A 13570-nucleotide genomic window follows, 5' to 3' on the forward strand; every position below is an offset into this window, starting at 1 on the left:
GCGCAGCGAGGCCGACAGTCATCAGCCTACCCTGGCCTACAACGACAATCTGGCTTTCCTCGTTGAAAGTAGTGCTTGTCGGGCTATACCAGTTCCCATGGCACACGTGTAAATTGGACCTAAGCGTCAGACGGTGATAAAAGCTCACCTATGGACAGCACAACGTCGGCGTCCAGGTCGTGCAGCGGCACTGCCAGCGGTTTACGTTCCAGCAGTAATCACGTAACCTGTAACCGCCGCCAAACGTAAACTACTTCAAACATCGTACCTATTGAGGGTAGAATCTGATCAGAGCAGGTACACTAGCAGTCTTTCTCTGTGCATCCACACAACGGAACATCTGCTTGAGCGAAGCATTGCGTATGACTCTACGCAACCGTGGCCGCTGGCCGCTTGAAAACATCGTGAATACCGTGCACAATTACGGTGATCCGTCAGCGAAGAATTCCCACTATATTAGTGTGTGGCCAGAATCAGATACAGTCTAGTAATGTTGTACATGCTCGTCATGTCGTGCACGACTAGCGACCAGACCAATAGCAATACATCCGTGTCCGAAGGGAGAGGCTTCGGAAGCCTCGAGGTGCGACATGGAGCCCAATGAACCTGGCTACTATGTGAGAACGAAGCCGCACAATCCCAGTGGCGACTGCTTACATACCGTAGTGAAAACGAACAGCCAGGATACACACCCGACTTGACACGATCACCGCGACAGTGGCTCCCAATACCAGTACGTGCTATCCAAATACCACCTTGGTGGTCCCTCCATACCCAAGCGTTGCCGAATCTTCTCGATTGTGTGATCGGACGGGAGGTCTGCGCGCTTGAGATCGAAGTTCGTGTATACTGCTACCAGCAGCGTAGCCTCCTCCTTCATCCCGACGGGCGATGTCTGGATGCGGAGGTAGTCCTGACTGATGTCTGCTACGCCCTCGCGAATAATCATCGCAAGTAACGCAGCGCGCATGGTTCCAGGTACGTTCAACTTGCGACCAAGTCGCCTGTTGAGTTTGTTCTTCTTTGCGTAGTCGAGCAGCATCGCCTCGGGAGCCAACCAGGCATAGTGTAGGCAAGGTGGTTTCCACGCATACCGAGTACTCGGAATGAGAATTCGGGGAAGGGTGTTGAAAGGCTCCATATGAGGCGCAGCGTCGAGAACCTAGACGATGGTAGTCAATTCTTGCCAACAAAAGCAGTGTCGCGATACATACCTTGCCAGACTCCGGCCTACGCTCGCTGAAAGCGAATGGTACAGGGAGCCCGCGGCGTGTACCTGGAGGGTCGAGCGAACTTACTCTTAGTTGCCACATGAGTCGAGACGAACGCGTTGGCTGTACGGTTCGCGATGAACGTGTTGGCTCCATGACGTCGCAGTGTCGATCAAATCGGGTCGACTGAGTGAGTGAGCAGAATGTTCACGGCAAGTGCGTGCATGCTCTGAGGGGAGGTGGATGGTAACGCGTGGTTCTGGTAGAGGTGGCTCACCGTGCGTGAAGCAAGGGGTGATAGGATTCCATGAACCGTGGGAAATTTGAACAAGCGCTGGCGGCATACGGTGATGCCAATGTGGCCCAACCTATCCTGCAGTATATAGAGGAAACATCGCTCTTCTGGCGTGCACAAACATTGACGGATACATCACGAAGTTTCTGTGCATCGAACGGGAACAGTATGAGCAGTCGTAGTGTCTGTGGTTTAGCAACGAGCATGGGCGGCAGTGATTCGGGACAGGCTCAGCGATCAGGCCAACTTGAAGCGATATCGGAATGAGAACTAGTAGAACGACTACTCTGTATCGGAGGGATGAAGGCCAGACAATAATATTGTACACGCCGTCATGTCATGCATGACAAGCGACCAATAGCATTACATCCGTGTCAGAAGGGAGAGGTATCTGAAGCCTCGAAACGCGAAGTGGAGCCCAAATAACCTGATTGCTATGTGAGAACATAGCCACGCAATCCCAGTAGCCACTGCTAACCATAGTAATAGCGAAAGACTGGATGATGCACCCGATCACCGTGACCGTGCCTCCCAATGCCAATAGGTGCTATCCAAGTACCACCTTGGTGGATCCTCAATATCAATCCCCAAGCATTGCCGAATCTTCTCAACCGTCTCATCGGACGGGAGGTCTGCGCGCTTGAGATCGAAGTTTGTGTATACTGCTACCAGCAATGTAGCGTCCTACTTCATCCCGATGGGCGACGTTTCGATTTGGAGGTAGTGCTCGCTGATGTCTGCCACGCCCTCACGAACGATCATTGCAAACAACGCTGCGCGCATGGTCCCAGCTAGATTTAAATGGCGACCAAGTCGCCTTACCAGTTTGTTGTTCTTTGCGTAGTCGAGCAAAAGTGCCTCCGGAGCTACCCATGCATAGTGTAGGAAAGGTGGTTGCCACGCATACCGAGTACTCGGTATGAGAATTTGGGGGAGCGTGTTGAATGGCTTCATATGAGGTGCAGTGCCGAGAGCCTAGAAGACGATACTAGTCAATGCTTGCCAAAGAGAGCATACTCGCAAGGCGTATACCTCTCTAGGGTCAGGCCTGCGCTCGGTGAATGCGAATGGGACAGGGAGCCGGCGGTGTGTACCCGGAGGGTCAAGACAGCAGCTGCATGGTTCGAGACGGACGTATTGGCTGTATAGTTCGAGACGGATGTATTGGCTCCATGATGCTGCAGTTCGAGTCCAAGCAGAGTTGACGGAGCAGAATGTTGACGGCGATAGTGTGAGTGAAGGAGGGTAAGGTGTGGTTCTAGTAAGTAAGTAACTCAGTTGTGGCTCACCGTGCGTCCAGCGCGTCCATCAACCGTGGGAATATCAAACAAGCGCCAGGCGGCAGAGGCCGGTGTGGCTGAGCCCAATCATTTGTATTCCAACTGAGTACATACTGAGCGTACTGAGTACTGAGTACTGAGTCCTGAAGCTGAGCCGCGTCGTCAGGATTATCCAAGGAGTATGATTACAAAGTAATTAGGGGAGGAAATTTTGACACTCTCAGTACCCCTGCATTTGAATTCCTGCTCGTCTCGGTATCGAGTTCATGCCCTCTGTCCACGCGCCAGGTCTCAAGCCTGTGGAGGACTTGCAGTGGCAGGACGCCGAGGAGCTTGGTCTCGACGAGTTCCATGTAGACAGTACATAGATTTCGGGTGCGAGACCGATCCCGACGAGTACGAGCGCCTGCCGAAGATGGGCCGTCTCCTCGTCATTTCTGTCAATACTTCGGAGGAGATCGTGTGGTATGTTGACCCGGAGACTGTTACAGAGGCGATCCGTGGCCTAGGGGCAAAAGGGCGGAGTGATGAGACTGTCGGCCAGCCTGATTTCCGGTGAGTCAACGCATTGGATCAGAGACGAACGCTCGTTGACCGCATCGGCTGTAGCGCGGTTTTCTGAATTCATTATCTACCCGATCTCGAATGGCTGAAGAGTCTCCGCGAGTACATAGAGTGCCTTGCTAGCAAAGCGGAGAAGGCAGGGGCTCAGCTGCAGCAATGAGGGATATACTGACTACGCTTGCTTCGCCCTTCGGACATTGATCTCTACTAGCAACTATCCAATTTGCATCTTGGATTCTGGATGCGGGACTAGGAGATCTACGTAGATCACACTGAAGATGGGCTAGTAATGTATAGAGTTGCGACTCATTGATCCTTCTGATATCCTGAGAGTGCGCAGATCCTGTTGGCCGCGCAATAGCCTGTGGCTCCCGGCGCCCCAGGTAGAGCACCTTGTCCATCGCCCTTGAAGTCGAATCGGACGTCGAACTGAGTGCCTTGGGTTATCTTCTTGTAGAGACCGCTGATCTGGCCTCCTTGACCTGTGTCGACTAGGTGAAAGTTTGCACAAGTTAAGATACACGAGACTTACTGCTGTTCTGTTCCTTTGGGACGCAGCCTGAGGAAGATGTCAATGATGTGACTATCTTCCTCTTGAGGAAACTCACGTGTAACAGCTTGCAGAGTCTGTCCTTCACGAGTACTTGCAAAAGGATACTCATCACAGGACATGTCCTTGATCTTGCCCGCATTTCTGAAGGGAGAGTTGAGGGCATCATCGCAATGACAATCAGCGAGCTAGGCTACGTGGTCATCGTTACACATACCCTGGAAATTTGGCGCTGCATCGGTTCGGATTTGTTGCGCCACAGGTGTTACGCTTCCGCGCGTCCCGGCAAGTCTTCGTATCGCTGCTCTTTGTCAAAGTGCTGGGCAACTTCGGATTGGCGCCTATAGGATGCTGGCAGTCAGCCTCGCCCTTGTGCCTGTTCCCTGGAAAACACTACATTCAATGCCGAAGCACATATTTTGCTGCATGTCGTATACCGGAAGGTGTCAGGAGTAAGTGTCAGCAATAAGGCATGGTGATGCCCGAGAGAACGACTCACGCAAATGTCAGGAATTCTCTTGCAGTTGAAGACGAGCTGCTTGTTCTGACGTGCTGACAGGATGTGCCATCGGACGGTCTCTCCTTCTTCCCAAGGGACGGTGGCATTCCCGTAGATGGTCCTAACTGAGATGTCTTCGTCTTCCAGCGACCGTTTGTTTGTCTCGCACTTGTCATCACATCTGAGAGGTATTGTCAGGCGATACATTGACCATGTAGATGCCATGTGGAATACGCACGGGTCACAGCCTCCAGAGCCGTCTTCGCCGTCTTCATTCTCGCAGGTGCGGGCCTCGAGAGCTGCCGTCGTCCCCGCACGCTTGCCAACTTTACACTTGCTAGATGATACCGCGAAGACGGATAGTGACAGACACAACAGAGTTAAGAAGAATGGAATGCGGGCCATAGCGAAAATGAAATGTAGGTCGTGAGGAGAAGGATATTAAAATGCAGCGAAGATAGAGATAAAAACAATAGGACCGGCCTGGGGACCAACATACCTTGGAAGTGCGCTTTATACGTCGTCCCACATAGCGTATCCAATTTTGTGTTGCTGCATGAATAGACATGCGCGGCATCCTGAAGCAGATGGGGTCTTCTCACCACTTAGTACAGGCATGAAGGGGATGACGAGTAGCGCGCGCTGACAGGTGAGGTTTTGGATATTGCGGATGCTCCAATGACGACCACATCTGTTTCGCGCCGACAGACCATCTCTGGGTCAACGTCTCTCGTTATGATTCTAAATTCTGGTCAATAGCATCAAACGGTAACGAGACAACATCGCATATAGTTGAGGAAAGCTGTACAGATGCCATTCAGTGCAGTCGTCATGGTCCGATGATTGCCCACGAAAGGTGGCTACAATGCACGAGTCTCAGTGACAGTTGACCTCCTTGATGTATCGTGTATCCTATGTGCTACCAACAGTTCTGATTATCCTCAGAAATTGGCAATATAAGTTGTGCGACTGCTTACCTGTCGATCCCGTCACGTTCTGTACCTCATCATTCAGTCCACTCCGGGATGGCACAGGCCAGTGCGACGCGAACTGGAAACACTAGCAGTGGTGTCACCGCATGTCTTGAGACGAGTCGCACGATGCAAAAGTGTCCAAGTGTATATTCTAGTCTCAGTGTCCTATGTGAGCGCCACTTGAACGCCAACAACTTGAGCGTACCGCCGCACCTTTGGCAATTCTCCGAGTTCGGGGTCGTCGGACGAGCCTACTAGTTACCGTGACGTTTATATTTGCTGCCACTGGCAGTGCCTCGCTCGAAGCGCGAACATCGAGTGAATCAGCACCACCGCAGTTGCTATGCTCGTGAGATGTGATCGGTCTAATTGTAGCTCTTTCAGATGAGTTTCGATGCCTGGAAGTCGATGCCATTGCCAACCACTGTGGCCGCCACAAGATGGGTCAGGCCTTCGAGCTTCAGCTTCAGGGGCCACGGTTTGCCAGCTGAGCGCTGAGCGCTGGCGCCACTGCGATAGGCGCTCGCCGCCACCGCTGGCCTGGTTTGCGCGATTGCGTGTCCGCTTCTTGAAGTTCACCTTCCTCCGCAACTTTCATCTGACAACATGCGCGCATCTTTGTGGTTGTGACATCCTGATGAAAATGGAACAGTGCGATGTCTGACTCACAGCACAGGGCAGTGCGGGGCGGTGGTTGTATAACAGCGGCCATGAAATACTAGAAGTCCACTGGCAGAACTCAATCAGGCCGCCGGCTTCTGGCTTCCTGATAGACCGTCGAGCAGTGCGTCTTGAGAGTACACACGGAAGACCTCGACATTCATACTCACTCTACTACCGCCACGCTCTCCTTCACGATGGTCTCCATTTCTAAGCCGAAGACATTGGTTTTGCTTGCGCCCGGGTAGGTACTATCGTCACACGAATTCCTGTGGTAAAAGACATCTAACTCCTCGGTGTTCTCAACAGAGCGCTACCTAGCTCAGATGTTCTGATACCTCTGAACATCCTTCGCGTTCGCAAAGAGTCGACGTATCTGACTTTCCAGGACTCGCAGCACGATGCTATCCGACACCACTTCAACGTAGAGCAAGCAGTGATCATTTCTGTGGCGTCATTTCTAGCGCAGGCAGATCGCGGAAGGTAAGCACTCCGGATGTGAGGATGTGTTCAAGCCAATGAGCATGCTTCAAGCTACGACCTATTGTTTATTCCGGGAACGGCGGATGTCCTAGGACTGGACCTGGAGCCCTTAGCCAATGTTATACGATCTATCGTAAGTGGGACTCATACGTTCTCGACGCACTGCCCTTAACGGCATGGCAGTATGGTGGTGGTGTCGGATTGGATATCATATCCACAGGGACTGCTCGCCTATGTAGGTTATCGTGATCAGCATTCGATGAACGAGTCACCGACTATTCTATAGTACTTGCAGCTTCTGGGCTGTTGAAGGAGAGAGTCGTATCTGCTGCATCACTCGACCTCAATGAGCAATACATGAGTACGTCCATCGTAGGGATGACGTCCCGCAATTGACGTTTTACATCAGCAACGGCGAGGGCTTGGGATGCCGATGCCGATGTCATTCGCGACGGTGAGCACTTCTATTCTTATCTACATCGTCAGTATTGAACGCGCACTATTCTCAGTCCAATTCTGGACAGCAACGGACACCCCGGGGTCTTTGAAGACACTCGCAATTTTGTACAAGGCAGCTCGTCACGGCGGAATAAGCAGCATCTTCCCAAGTTCTGTCGCGCGCAAACACTTAGGGTACTCGCCTCGTCGCCTCGTCGATACGCCGACAGACACGTCTACCCCTGCCGCTCTGGCATCCGGCGAAGACCTTGCTGCAGAATTAGCAGATCTTTCGTCCTCGGATGTGGATCAGGCCTCAAATCTCATCTTCCATTTCGCCATACGTCTGGGTCTCGAGGGCTTTACGGACGCGTGCAATTCTGTCTTGCTCACACTACTCAAAGCCCTTCCCAATGCCCTCGAGAGCCTGGGCGAGCCGTGCATGCGGTCGATCGAGTACATGTGGGAAAGCTCTGGCCAGAGGCCCTCAGTACCGTGGAATGTGCCTTCCTTGGAGGACCTTGACCGCTGGGAACTCGAGGTCCGATCCAGCTACCAGTTACCTGCGGATGAAGACCGTGAAGACATCCTTGAGTCTATCAAGCTCCGCATAACCATCGATGGGGACTGGTACCTCACACCGTACACTCTGGCAGGCGCGATCACAATGGCGCTCGATGCTGGCTGGGACGACCAAGCTCGTGAATGGATGTTGAAATTGTACGCTATCGATCCTCGCGGGGTCTAGTCTGTTCACCTACTGACATCCAACACTAGGGTACAAACCGCTTCGAAAAGCGACATGCGTGACGTCTGGACGTTCGATATCGCGCGCTGGCGGCCGTTGATCCGACTGTCCAGGACAGGGATCGTCGCTCAGGTAACTGGGCGCACATTCGAGCAAGCGAACCACGACGCTGAGGTCGTGAGGCAGGCACTGCAGTCCTTGCGTACCTCCTCCGTTGTTGCCCTGGACGAGCAGCGCGTCTCTTCACAGAGCATCGCTGACCTACCGTGGAGCACTTTAGTCCCCATGCTCGACGTCCTCAAGTGGGAACAGCACGACACGTTGATTAAGCCTCCTGCTTCGCCGTCGGCCATCAAACAAGCGGAGGAGAGGCTCGGTGTCGCGCTCCCCGAGGACTATAAACAATTCTTGCTCGTCTCCAACGGCATCGAATTCATGCCTTCCATCGACGCACCAGGGTTCCAGTCCGTGCAAGAGCTCGAATGGGATAACGCGGCGGAGCTTGGCTTGGACGAGTTTCGTGTCGACCTCGGGTGCAAGACGGACCCCGCTGAGTATGACCGTCTGCCGAAGATGGGCCGCGTGCTCGTGGTCTCGGATCCGGAATGCGAGGAGCAAGTGTGGTTTGTAGACCCGGAGACCGTTGCAGAGGCGATTCGTGTCCTGCGAGCTGAAGGACGGAGCGACGGAGTCGTCGGGCAGCCTGGGTGGCGGTGCGTCCAATCGGCGGAAAGGTGCTGCACAAGCTAATCTCAGTGTTATAGAGCGGTTTTCTGGGCTAGTCATATGCCGGACTTAAGATGGCTGAAAAGCTTCCGGGGGTATATGGAGGGTCTTGCGCAGAAGGCTGACAAGGCAGGTGGAAGATGAAGATCGCGGTCTAGATCTGCTGTGTCAGTTTGAGCCAGTCAGGTCAGGAACATGTATTTGAAGTATCAATGCTATCTCTCAATGCCATGGTATTGAACGGTGATATCTATGGTAAACTCGCTTGCTCGTCCGATTGCTGACTAGCACAGAATGGTCGACCATATGCTAGAGGTTAATACCGTAGAGGTCAAGCAACTAGCTTTGCGCCAGCCTTCTCAGCTTCCTGCGCTACCTCCTCGATATAATCCCTGAACCTTCTGTAGTACTTTGTTTCCGGAGCCCAGTGAAGGAAGTGAACTGGTCTGTGCATGCAACATAAATTAGGTCTAAGTTAACAAAATTCTCATCCATGATATGCTCACCGCCAGTCGCGTCTACCAACTGCCTCGTCCGACCGGCCCAAACGCTTGAGTGCTTCGATTGCCTCCTCGACTGTGTCAGGTTCGACGTACCACATAGCTGCCTCGCCACCGCCTGTGAGGTCCAGGACGCGTTTCATGCTCGGCAGCTGCTCTTCTTCTGCGAGGTCCACCTCACATCCAAGGGTTACGCGGACCCAGTCCAGGCCGAGCTTCTCGGGACTCTGCCAGCACAGTTCTTCCACGCGTTGGAACCTGGGTGCAGACTCTACCGATAGGTCCTCCATGCCATTAGAGATAAGCAAGAACTCCTTGTAATCCGATGGAAGCTCAACCCCTAGGCGCTCCTCAGCCTCAAGTATGGCTGATGGAGATGCAGGCGGGCGTAGAGCCGTCTCGTCGATGTCGAGCTTGCATATGTCCAGTATACGCACAAGGACCGGCCACGAGGCCTTCGCGAACCTCTCTGCGGTTAAACGCTTCTGTTCGTCGACTATGGCTGATGACTTCGGGAAGTTCAGGAGAGCTTGCCTGATGGTAGCTGCATCCTGCTCCGCTTGCGACGCGGTGTGCCCGGTGATCTCGACGACGATGCCAGTGAGGGCGAAGTCGACAAGTGTTTGGCACCCTCCAACGCCGTAATACCATCCGTTGTCCTGGATCAGAGCGGTTTTCACACTATTTCACAAGATCAGCGTATAGAATTGTGGACTGAGAGAACATGACTCACAACATAGTCATCCACTCACGAGCTTCGTCAATCCAACCCGCCTGCAACGCCATCACGATTGCACCTTCAGTTGTATACGGGTAAAGCCATTTTTCCTGTCCGAGGGACACGCGGACCTTGAGCTCCTCGAGAGCTTCCAATCGATCTTCTTCCTCAGGTGGGATGTGGTACCCTTCGCGTGCATCCTCGTCCCAGATCCCCAGCTCCTCGGGGGTGATCTCCCACGGTACAGACGGTCTCTCGCCCATTTTCCGCCAAATTGCTTCAAGAGACATGGCGATTCTCGGGCCCCAGTGCTCGCGAGCGTTAGGGAACAGGGCCAGCAGTGAGAGTATGACGGTGCTGCAGGCCGATACATGCCCCTCTAAGCCCAGGCGGACAGCGAAGAGAGCCACGCTGCTGATGAAGCTCTTCGCTTCCGAAGACGATTGCTCAGCGATTATACGGGCGACATTTTCGCCGGGGGTGCCAATAGAGATTGTCGGTATTGAGGGGGAACGATAGTGGTCGAAGGCGTGTGGCGGGAACTGGTCGGGCATCCTGAAGACGGCTTTGTATGAAAATGCTAGTGATCTGAGTGTGGTTGTAGAGTCTTTCGCCGTCCAAATGGATACTAATGACACGTCGGCAAAGCTAGCGCACAATTGGGACATACTCACTGTCACGGATGATCTCTTCGCTTCGCCATCCCGCTGCCAGGCCTATATAATCAATGAGATAGAGCTCATGAGCGTGTGAAAGACATACCTATGTAGTTCTCATCCAGGTTGAGGGAAGCGGATGAGGCAATCCTGTTCTGCAGGAGCCCAGAGGCAGCAATGACTATCGGTAGAGGAGAACTAGTGTCAGCGGCCATACTTCTGCACTTTTTCATTGTCTTACCCAGTCTACCGGTACCTGTTGCAATCATGTTGAACCAGGCTGACTCAGGCTCGCGGTACTTCGTATTCTATAAGCACGAGCTGGAGCATTCTATGAGTAGTGGCACATACCAATGATCGAACAACCCTATTCCGCACGGGATCGTCCTTCAATATGATACCCTTATGCCCCGGTATCAAGATAAGCCCACCGCTTTGCCTGTAATCCATGCCGTTCAGTGTAGATGTGTCAAGCCTTGAAGCTCGGAATACTGACTGGTCCCGTTTGCCGTCTTGCTCGACGTATGTTTGGGCATCGAGGATGTCTGCTCGTTGCACATACCGACGTACATATTCTGCTTGCGACCCATCAAGGATCAGATACTTAGCAGTCTCGCGGACATTGAGGGTATCCAGAAAGAGCAACGAGGTCTCATTGAATTCGCTGTAAGTGGCGGCATCCCCGGGGCTACCCTTAGCAAACTGATCGAATGCTATACCGATGTAACTCACCCAGTAACTAGTACAGCGACGTCCATTGTTGAAACAGACATGGCCGCACGGGATGAGGAGCTGTAGGGCTGTAGAGCTAATAGTAATCTCGGGTCCGGGATTGACTTTGAGTAAGTTGTCCGTTGAGGAGCGGGTTATGCAGTGGATCGCTGAGTCACACTAGATAGCTGATGCAAATTGGCCTGGAGTGAATGCGAGGACTGTATCGCACAGAAAGCAGCTAGAACCCACGGCGTTGATCATCATACCTAGTACTGATACTGATACTGCGTTGAGCGGCCTACTCGGAGTTCGAGTCGATGGAAGTCGTGATGATCCAGCCACCACGTGTGCCTCGCGCACAACGTACACCAGGCGTCATTGGCGGAAACGCGCCTTCACTCATCGCACAGCAAATGAGAAATAGTACTTCCATACAGTCACGTTCTACAAAATCACATCAGCGCACTGTCGACGAATGCCAGCATCTCCTGGTACACATCCGGCGCAGAGTAGTGCTGGTTAACCGCATGGCCCGTGTTTGCGGGGATATACACCGAGAAGTTGCTCGTCTTCGGGTAGAGCTCCTGCGCGTACGCCGGGATGTTCGGGTACTTCGCGTCCGGCGGGACGGCGTAGCAGTCGCGGTAGCAGAAGGGGAGGTCCTGTGCGCCCGTGACCTATCACGTAGCACAGTGAGTGGACTTTGCGGATGGGAGAGGGAGAGAGGGGACATACAACGTGGACGGGCCCGGTGAACTCGTGTGCGGTGCCCATGATGGCGGTCTGCGTGAAGAGCACGCCTTGCGTCGCGGGCTGTTCGGTCGCACGGGTGAGGTTGAACGCGGCGGCCGAGAAGTAAGGGAAGTAGAAGAAGTCGAACTGGTTGGCTTGCGGCTGTAAGGCGAAGGTCAGCGCTCCGATAGCAGGGTTGAGAGGGTTCCTTGACGTACGACAGCCGTGACGAGGTAGGCATTGGTCAGTTCGTCCGCAGAGAATCGGTCGGGAAAGACCTCAGTGGCAATCGAGTACGAGCCGCCTGCGAGGAAGGGACCTTGGCCGGTGCTATACAATATATTAGATCGTGACGGTATGATACGCTCGATGGCAGACATACCCGTTGTTAGAGAAGCCCTGCAGGAGCGCAGCGTCCAAGGCAGTAGGGACGTGCGCGGTTATCGCCTGCACCTGCACCGATCCGTAGCTGTGTCCGACGCCAACGATCTTGTCGAACTTCTGGCCTCCGATGTCGCCGCTCCGGAGCATCTGTGCGAATCTGATGGCGATAGCGAGGTCCGTCGGGGATTGCACCACACTGACAACGCGCGTCAGCTGCGTTTCGTCTATCATGTAAAGGATACACTTACTTGTATGCATCGGATGGCTTCTCAGATAGACCCGTCCCGAGGCGGTCATAACGGAAGGTCGTGTAGCCGGCGTCAGCCGCAGCGCGAACGTAGCTGTACTCTTCGCTTGCAGCGAAGTCCCAGTAGCTCGAGTCAAATCCGACACCGTGAATGAGGTACTGGACGTGGGAAGGGTTCTTCGTGCCGTTCTTCGGGGTGCACAGCGTGCCTGAGAGGGAGTAGTTGTTGACGACGTTCTGCTGCTGAGAGCTTTCGTACATCCCAGTGAAGTTGCTCATCGACGGCAGGAATGTCTGGAAGAGCGACGTGATGTACGTCTAAAACCCGCATCTCAGTCATGGGTAACTTATCAACAGTGGTAGAGGTATGTGCGTACCTGGTTTGCATTGTGGTCGACGTTCTGGAAGACAACGTTGCTGCTCGTGAGGTCCAGCTGGTAAATCTGGCGAGTGCAGTTGGCGTTGTCCGGCCCGACACGAGACGTGTTGTATCCTGCACCAGAACCTGCCGGGCCATCCGCTCTAGCAGCCGGGACCGACGCTGCAATAGCGGTGAGCGAGGTGAGCAGAGACAAGTAGCGCACAGAGGTGATCATGGTGAGGCGGAAGTCGAGAGCTAATGACCAGCGGGTGAGGGAAGGAATATGAGCGGTGATGACCCAGGCAGGACGAATCGCGACGCTCTTTATACCAGCCGGAGTTGGGGCTGGAGGATATGTTGAGTGTCAGCCTGAGCCGCGGCTGTCTTTCATTCCTTAGTTCAGTTCATGATGACAGCGAGAGGCTTGCTAGATAATTCCGGGTGCTCAGCCAGGTCAGCCAAGTCAGCAACGGTCAGAGCGATCATTGACCTGTAAAAGGGGATCCTCCTAGAACGTTAGCCTCAACAGCAGTGCAGCATGCGATTGCTTCGCGATCAGAATCGCGAACCTACTCACCACGTATGCGTCAATCTCTTTGAGCATTACCGTTTGATACGAGAGCAGTAAATGAAGCAACAATAAGAATGTCGTGAACGACCACCGAGTGATCAAGGCGATTTTAGAGAATGTCAGCACCGCGGGTGAGCAACCAACAACTTGAAACCAATGTAAGCGCTAGGTTCGGAACAAGCCGCCTCCTCCACGTGGTATTTCGTGCTCCGCACACCGACGTGAGGAGGGGCTTGCTTCAAGATCGGTCCAACTGGGG

At 53.6% G+C, this 13570-nt stretch overlaps 6 protein-coding genes across 6 annotated transcripts; 2 read left to right on the top strand and 4 right to left on the bottom strand.

Moving 5' to 3' along the window:
• Positions 1-430: 430 nt before the first annotated feature.
• Positions 431-1469, bottom strand: C8Q71DRAFT_754841 (uncharacterized protein). The gene is made up of 3 exons (XM_047923511.1): positions 1215-1469; positions 662-1162; positions 431-606 (listed from the first exon to the last, which is right to left on the bottom strand). The coding sequence occupies exons 1-2, from the start codon at positions 1365-1367 to the stop codon at positions 707-709; spliced, it is 609 nt and encodes a 202-aa protein (XP_047779888.1). The 5' UTR covers positions 1368-1469; the 3' UTR covers positions 431-606; positions 662-706.
• Positions 1470-3201: 1732 nt separating this feature from the next.
• Positions 3202-3439, top strand: C8Q71DRAFT_898571 (uncharacterized protein; the record flags this gene model as incomplete). The annotated part of the gene is made up of 2 exons (XM_047928777.1): positions 3202-3341; positions 3396-3439. The coding sequence occupies 2 exons, from the start codon at positions 3202-3204 to the stop codon at positions 3406-3408; spliced, it is 153 nt and encodes a 50-aa protein (XP_047779889.1). The 3' UTR covers positions 3409-3439.
• A 126-nt stretch (positions 3440-3565) lies between these two features.
• On the bottom strand, positions 3566-4875 carry C8Q71DRAFT_754846 (deoxyribonuclease NucA/NucB-domain-containing protein). Its single transcript, XM_047923512.1, has 7 exons — positions 4638-4875; positions 4400-4580; positions 4298-4322; positions 4118-4241; positions 3959-4044; positions 3883-3909; positions 3566-3832 (listed from the first exon to the last, which is right to left on the bottom strand). Exons 1-7 carry the CDS (start codon positions 4802-4804, stop codon positions 3657-3659), a joined length of 786 nt encoding a protein of 261 aa, XP_047779890.1. The 5' UTR covers positions 4805-4875; the 3' UTR covers positions 3566-3656.
• A 1079-nt stretch (positions 4876-5954) lies between these two features.
• C8Q71DRAFT_754851 (uncharacterized protein) lies at positions 5955-8675 on the top strand. The gene is made up of 9 exons (XM_047923513.1): positions 5955-6277; positions 6343-6516; positions 6568-6649; positions 6700-6751; positions 6803-6877; positions 6926-6970; positions 7026-7674; positions 7732-8415; positions 8467-8675. The coding sequence occupies exons 1-9, from the start codon at positions 6231-6233 to the stop codon at positions 8570-8572; spliced, it is 1914 nt and encodes a 637-aa protein (XP_047779891.1). The 5' UTR covers positions 5955-6230; the 3' UTR covers positions 8573-8675.
• A 7-nt stretch (positions 8676-8682) lies between these two features.
• C8Q71DRAFT_847634 (uncharacterized protein) lies at positions 8683-11268 on the bottom strand. The gene is made up of 8 exons (XM_047926663.1): positions 11035-11268; positions 10654-10966; positions 10544-10601; positions 10409-10483; positions 10321-10362; positions 9662-10274; positions 8935-9609; positions 8683-8874 (listed from the first exon to the last, which is right to left on the bottom strand). Exons 1-8 carry the CDS (start codon positions 11073-11075, stop codon positions 8760-8762), a joined length of 1932 nt encoding a protein of 643 aa, XP_047779892.1. The 5' UTR covers positions 11076-11268; the 3' UTR covers positions 8683-8759.
• Positions 11269-11428: 160 nt separating this feature from the next.
• Positions 11429-13157, bottom strand: C8Q71DRAFT_564948 (alpha beta-hydrolase). Its single transcript, XM_047919393.1, has 6 exons — positions 12757-13157; positions 12381-12697; positions 12131-12328; positions 11967-12078; positions 11752-11910; positions 11429-11693 (listed from the first exon to the last, which is right to left on the bottom strand). Exons 1-6 carry the CDS (start codon positions 12973-12975, stop codon positions 11469-11471), a joined length of 1230 nt encoding a protein of 409 aa, XP_047779893.1. The 5' UTR covers positions 12976-13157; the 3' UTR covers positions 11429-11468.
• Positions 13158-13570: the final 413 nt, after the last annotated feature.

The sequence above is a fragment of the Rhodofomes roseus genome, assembly GCF_022264815.1.
Source record: "Rhodofomes roseus strain CIRM-BRFM 1785 chromosome Unknown C8Q71scaffold_8, whole genome shotgun sequence".
Classification (NCBI taxonomy): Eukaryota; Fungi; Basidiomycota; class Agaricomycetes; order Polyporales; family Fomitopsidaceae; genus Rhodofomes; species Rhodofomes roseus.

What these genes read in the sequence shown, in the direction of transcription:
- C8Q71DRAFT_754841 (XM_047923511.1), bottom strand. Translation starts at nt 1,367, where the DNA reads ATGGAGCCAACACGTTCATCGCGAACCGTACAGCCAACGCGTTCGTCT. An exon ending in GTAGGCCGGAGTCTGGCAAG is followed by an intron (nt 1,163 to 1,214) that starts GTATGTATCGCG and finishes ACCATCGTCTAG; the next exon opens with GTTCTCGACGCTGCGCCTCA.
- C8Q71DRAFT_754846 (XM_047923512.1), bottom strand. Translation starts at nt 4,804, where the DNA reads ATGGCCCGCATTCCATTCTTCTTAACTCTGTTGTGTCTGTCACTATCC. An exon ending in GGCTCTGGAGGCTGTGACCC is followed by an intron (nt 4,581 to 4,637) that starts GTGCGTATTCCA and finishes AATACCTCTCAG; the next exon opens with ATGTGATGACAAGTGCGAGA. An exon ending in TATGTGCTTCGGCATTGAAT is followed by an intron (nt 4,242 to 4,297) that starts GTAGTGTTTTCC and finishes AGCATCCTATAG; the next exon opens with GCGCCAATCCGAAGTTGCCC.
- C8Q71DRAFT_754851 (XM_047923513.1), top strand. Translation starts at nt 6,231, where the DNA reads ATGGTCTCCATTTCTAAGCCGAAGACATTGGTTTTGCTTGCGCCCGG. An exon ending in CCAATGTTATACGATCTATC is followed by an intron (nt 6,650 to 6,699) that starts GTAAGTGGGACT and finishes ACGGCATGGCAG; the next exon opens with TATGGTGGTGGTGTCGGATT. An exon ending in TGCCGATGTCATTCGCGACG is followed by an intron (nt 6,971 to 7,025) that starts GTGAGCACTTCT and finishes CACTATTCTCAG; the next exon opens with TCCAATTCTGGACAGCAACG.
- C8Q71DRAFT_847634 (XM_047926663.1), bottom strand. Translation starts at nt 11,075, where the DNA reads ATGTCTGTTTCAACAATGGACGTCGCTGTACTAGTTACTGG. An exon ending in ATAGGGTTGTTCGATCATTG is followed by an intron (nt 10,602 to 10,653) that starts GTATGTGCCACT and finishes TAGAATACGAAG; the next exon opens with TACCGCGAGCCTGAGTCAGC. An exon ending in GTTGGTAGACGCGACTGGCG is followed by an intron (nt 8,875 to 8,934) that starts GTGAGCATATCA and finishes TTGCATGCACAG; the next exon opens with ACCAGTTCACTTCCTTCACT.
- C8Q71DRAFT_564948 (XM_047919393.1), bottom strand. Translation starts at nt 12,975, where the DNA reads ATGATCACCTCTGTGCGCTACTTGTCTCTGCTCACCTCGCTCACCGCT. An exon ending in AAGCCATCCGATGCATACAA is followed by an intron (nt 12,329 to 12,380) that starts GTAAGTGTATCC and finishes GCGCGTTGTCAG; the next exon opens with TGTGGTGCAATCCCCGACGG. An exon ending in CAGGGCTTCTCTAACAACGG is followed by an intron (nt 12,079 to 12,130) that starts GTATGTCTGCCA and finishes TATATTGTATAG; the next exon opens with CACCGGCCAAGGTCCCTTCC.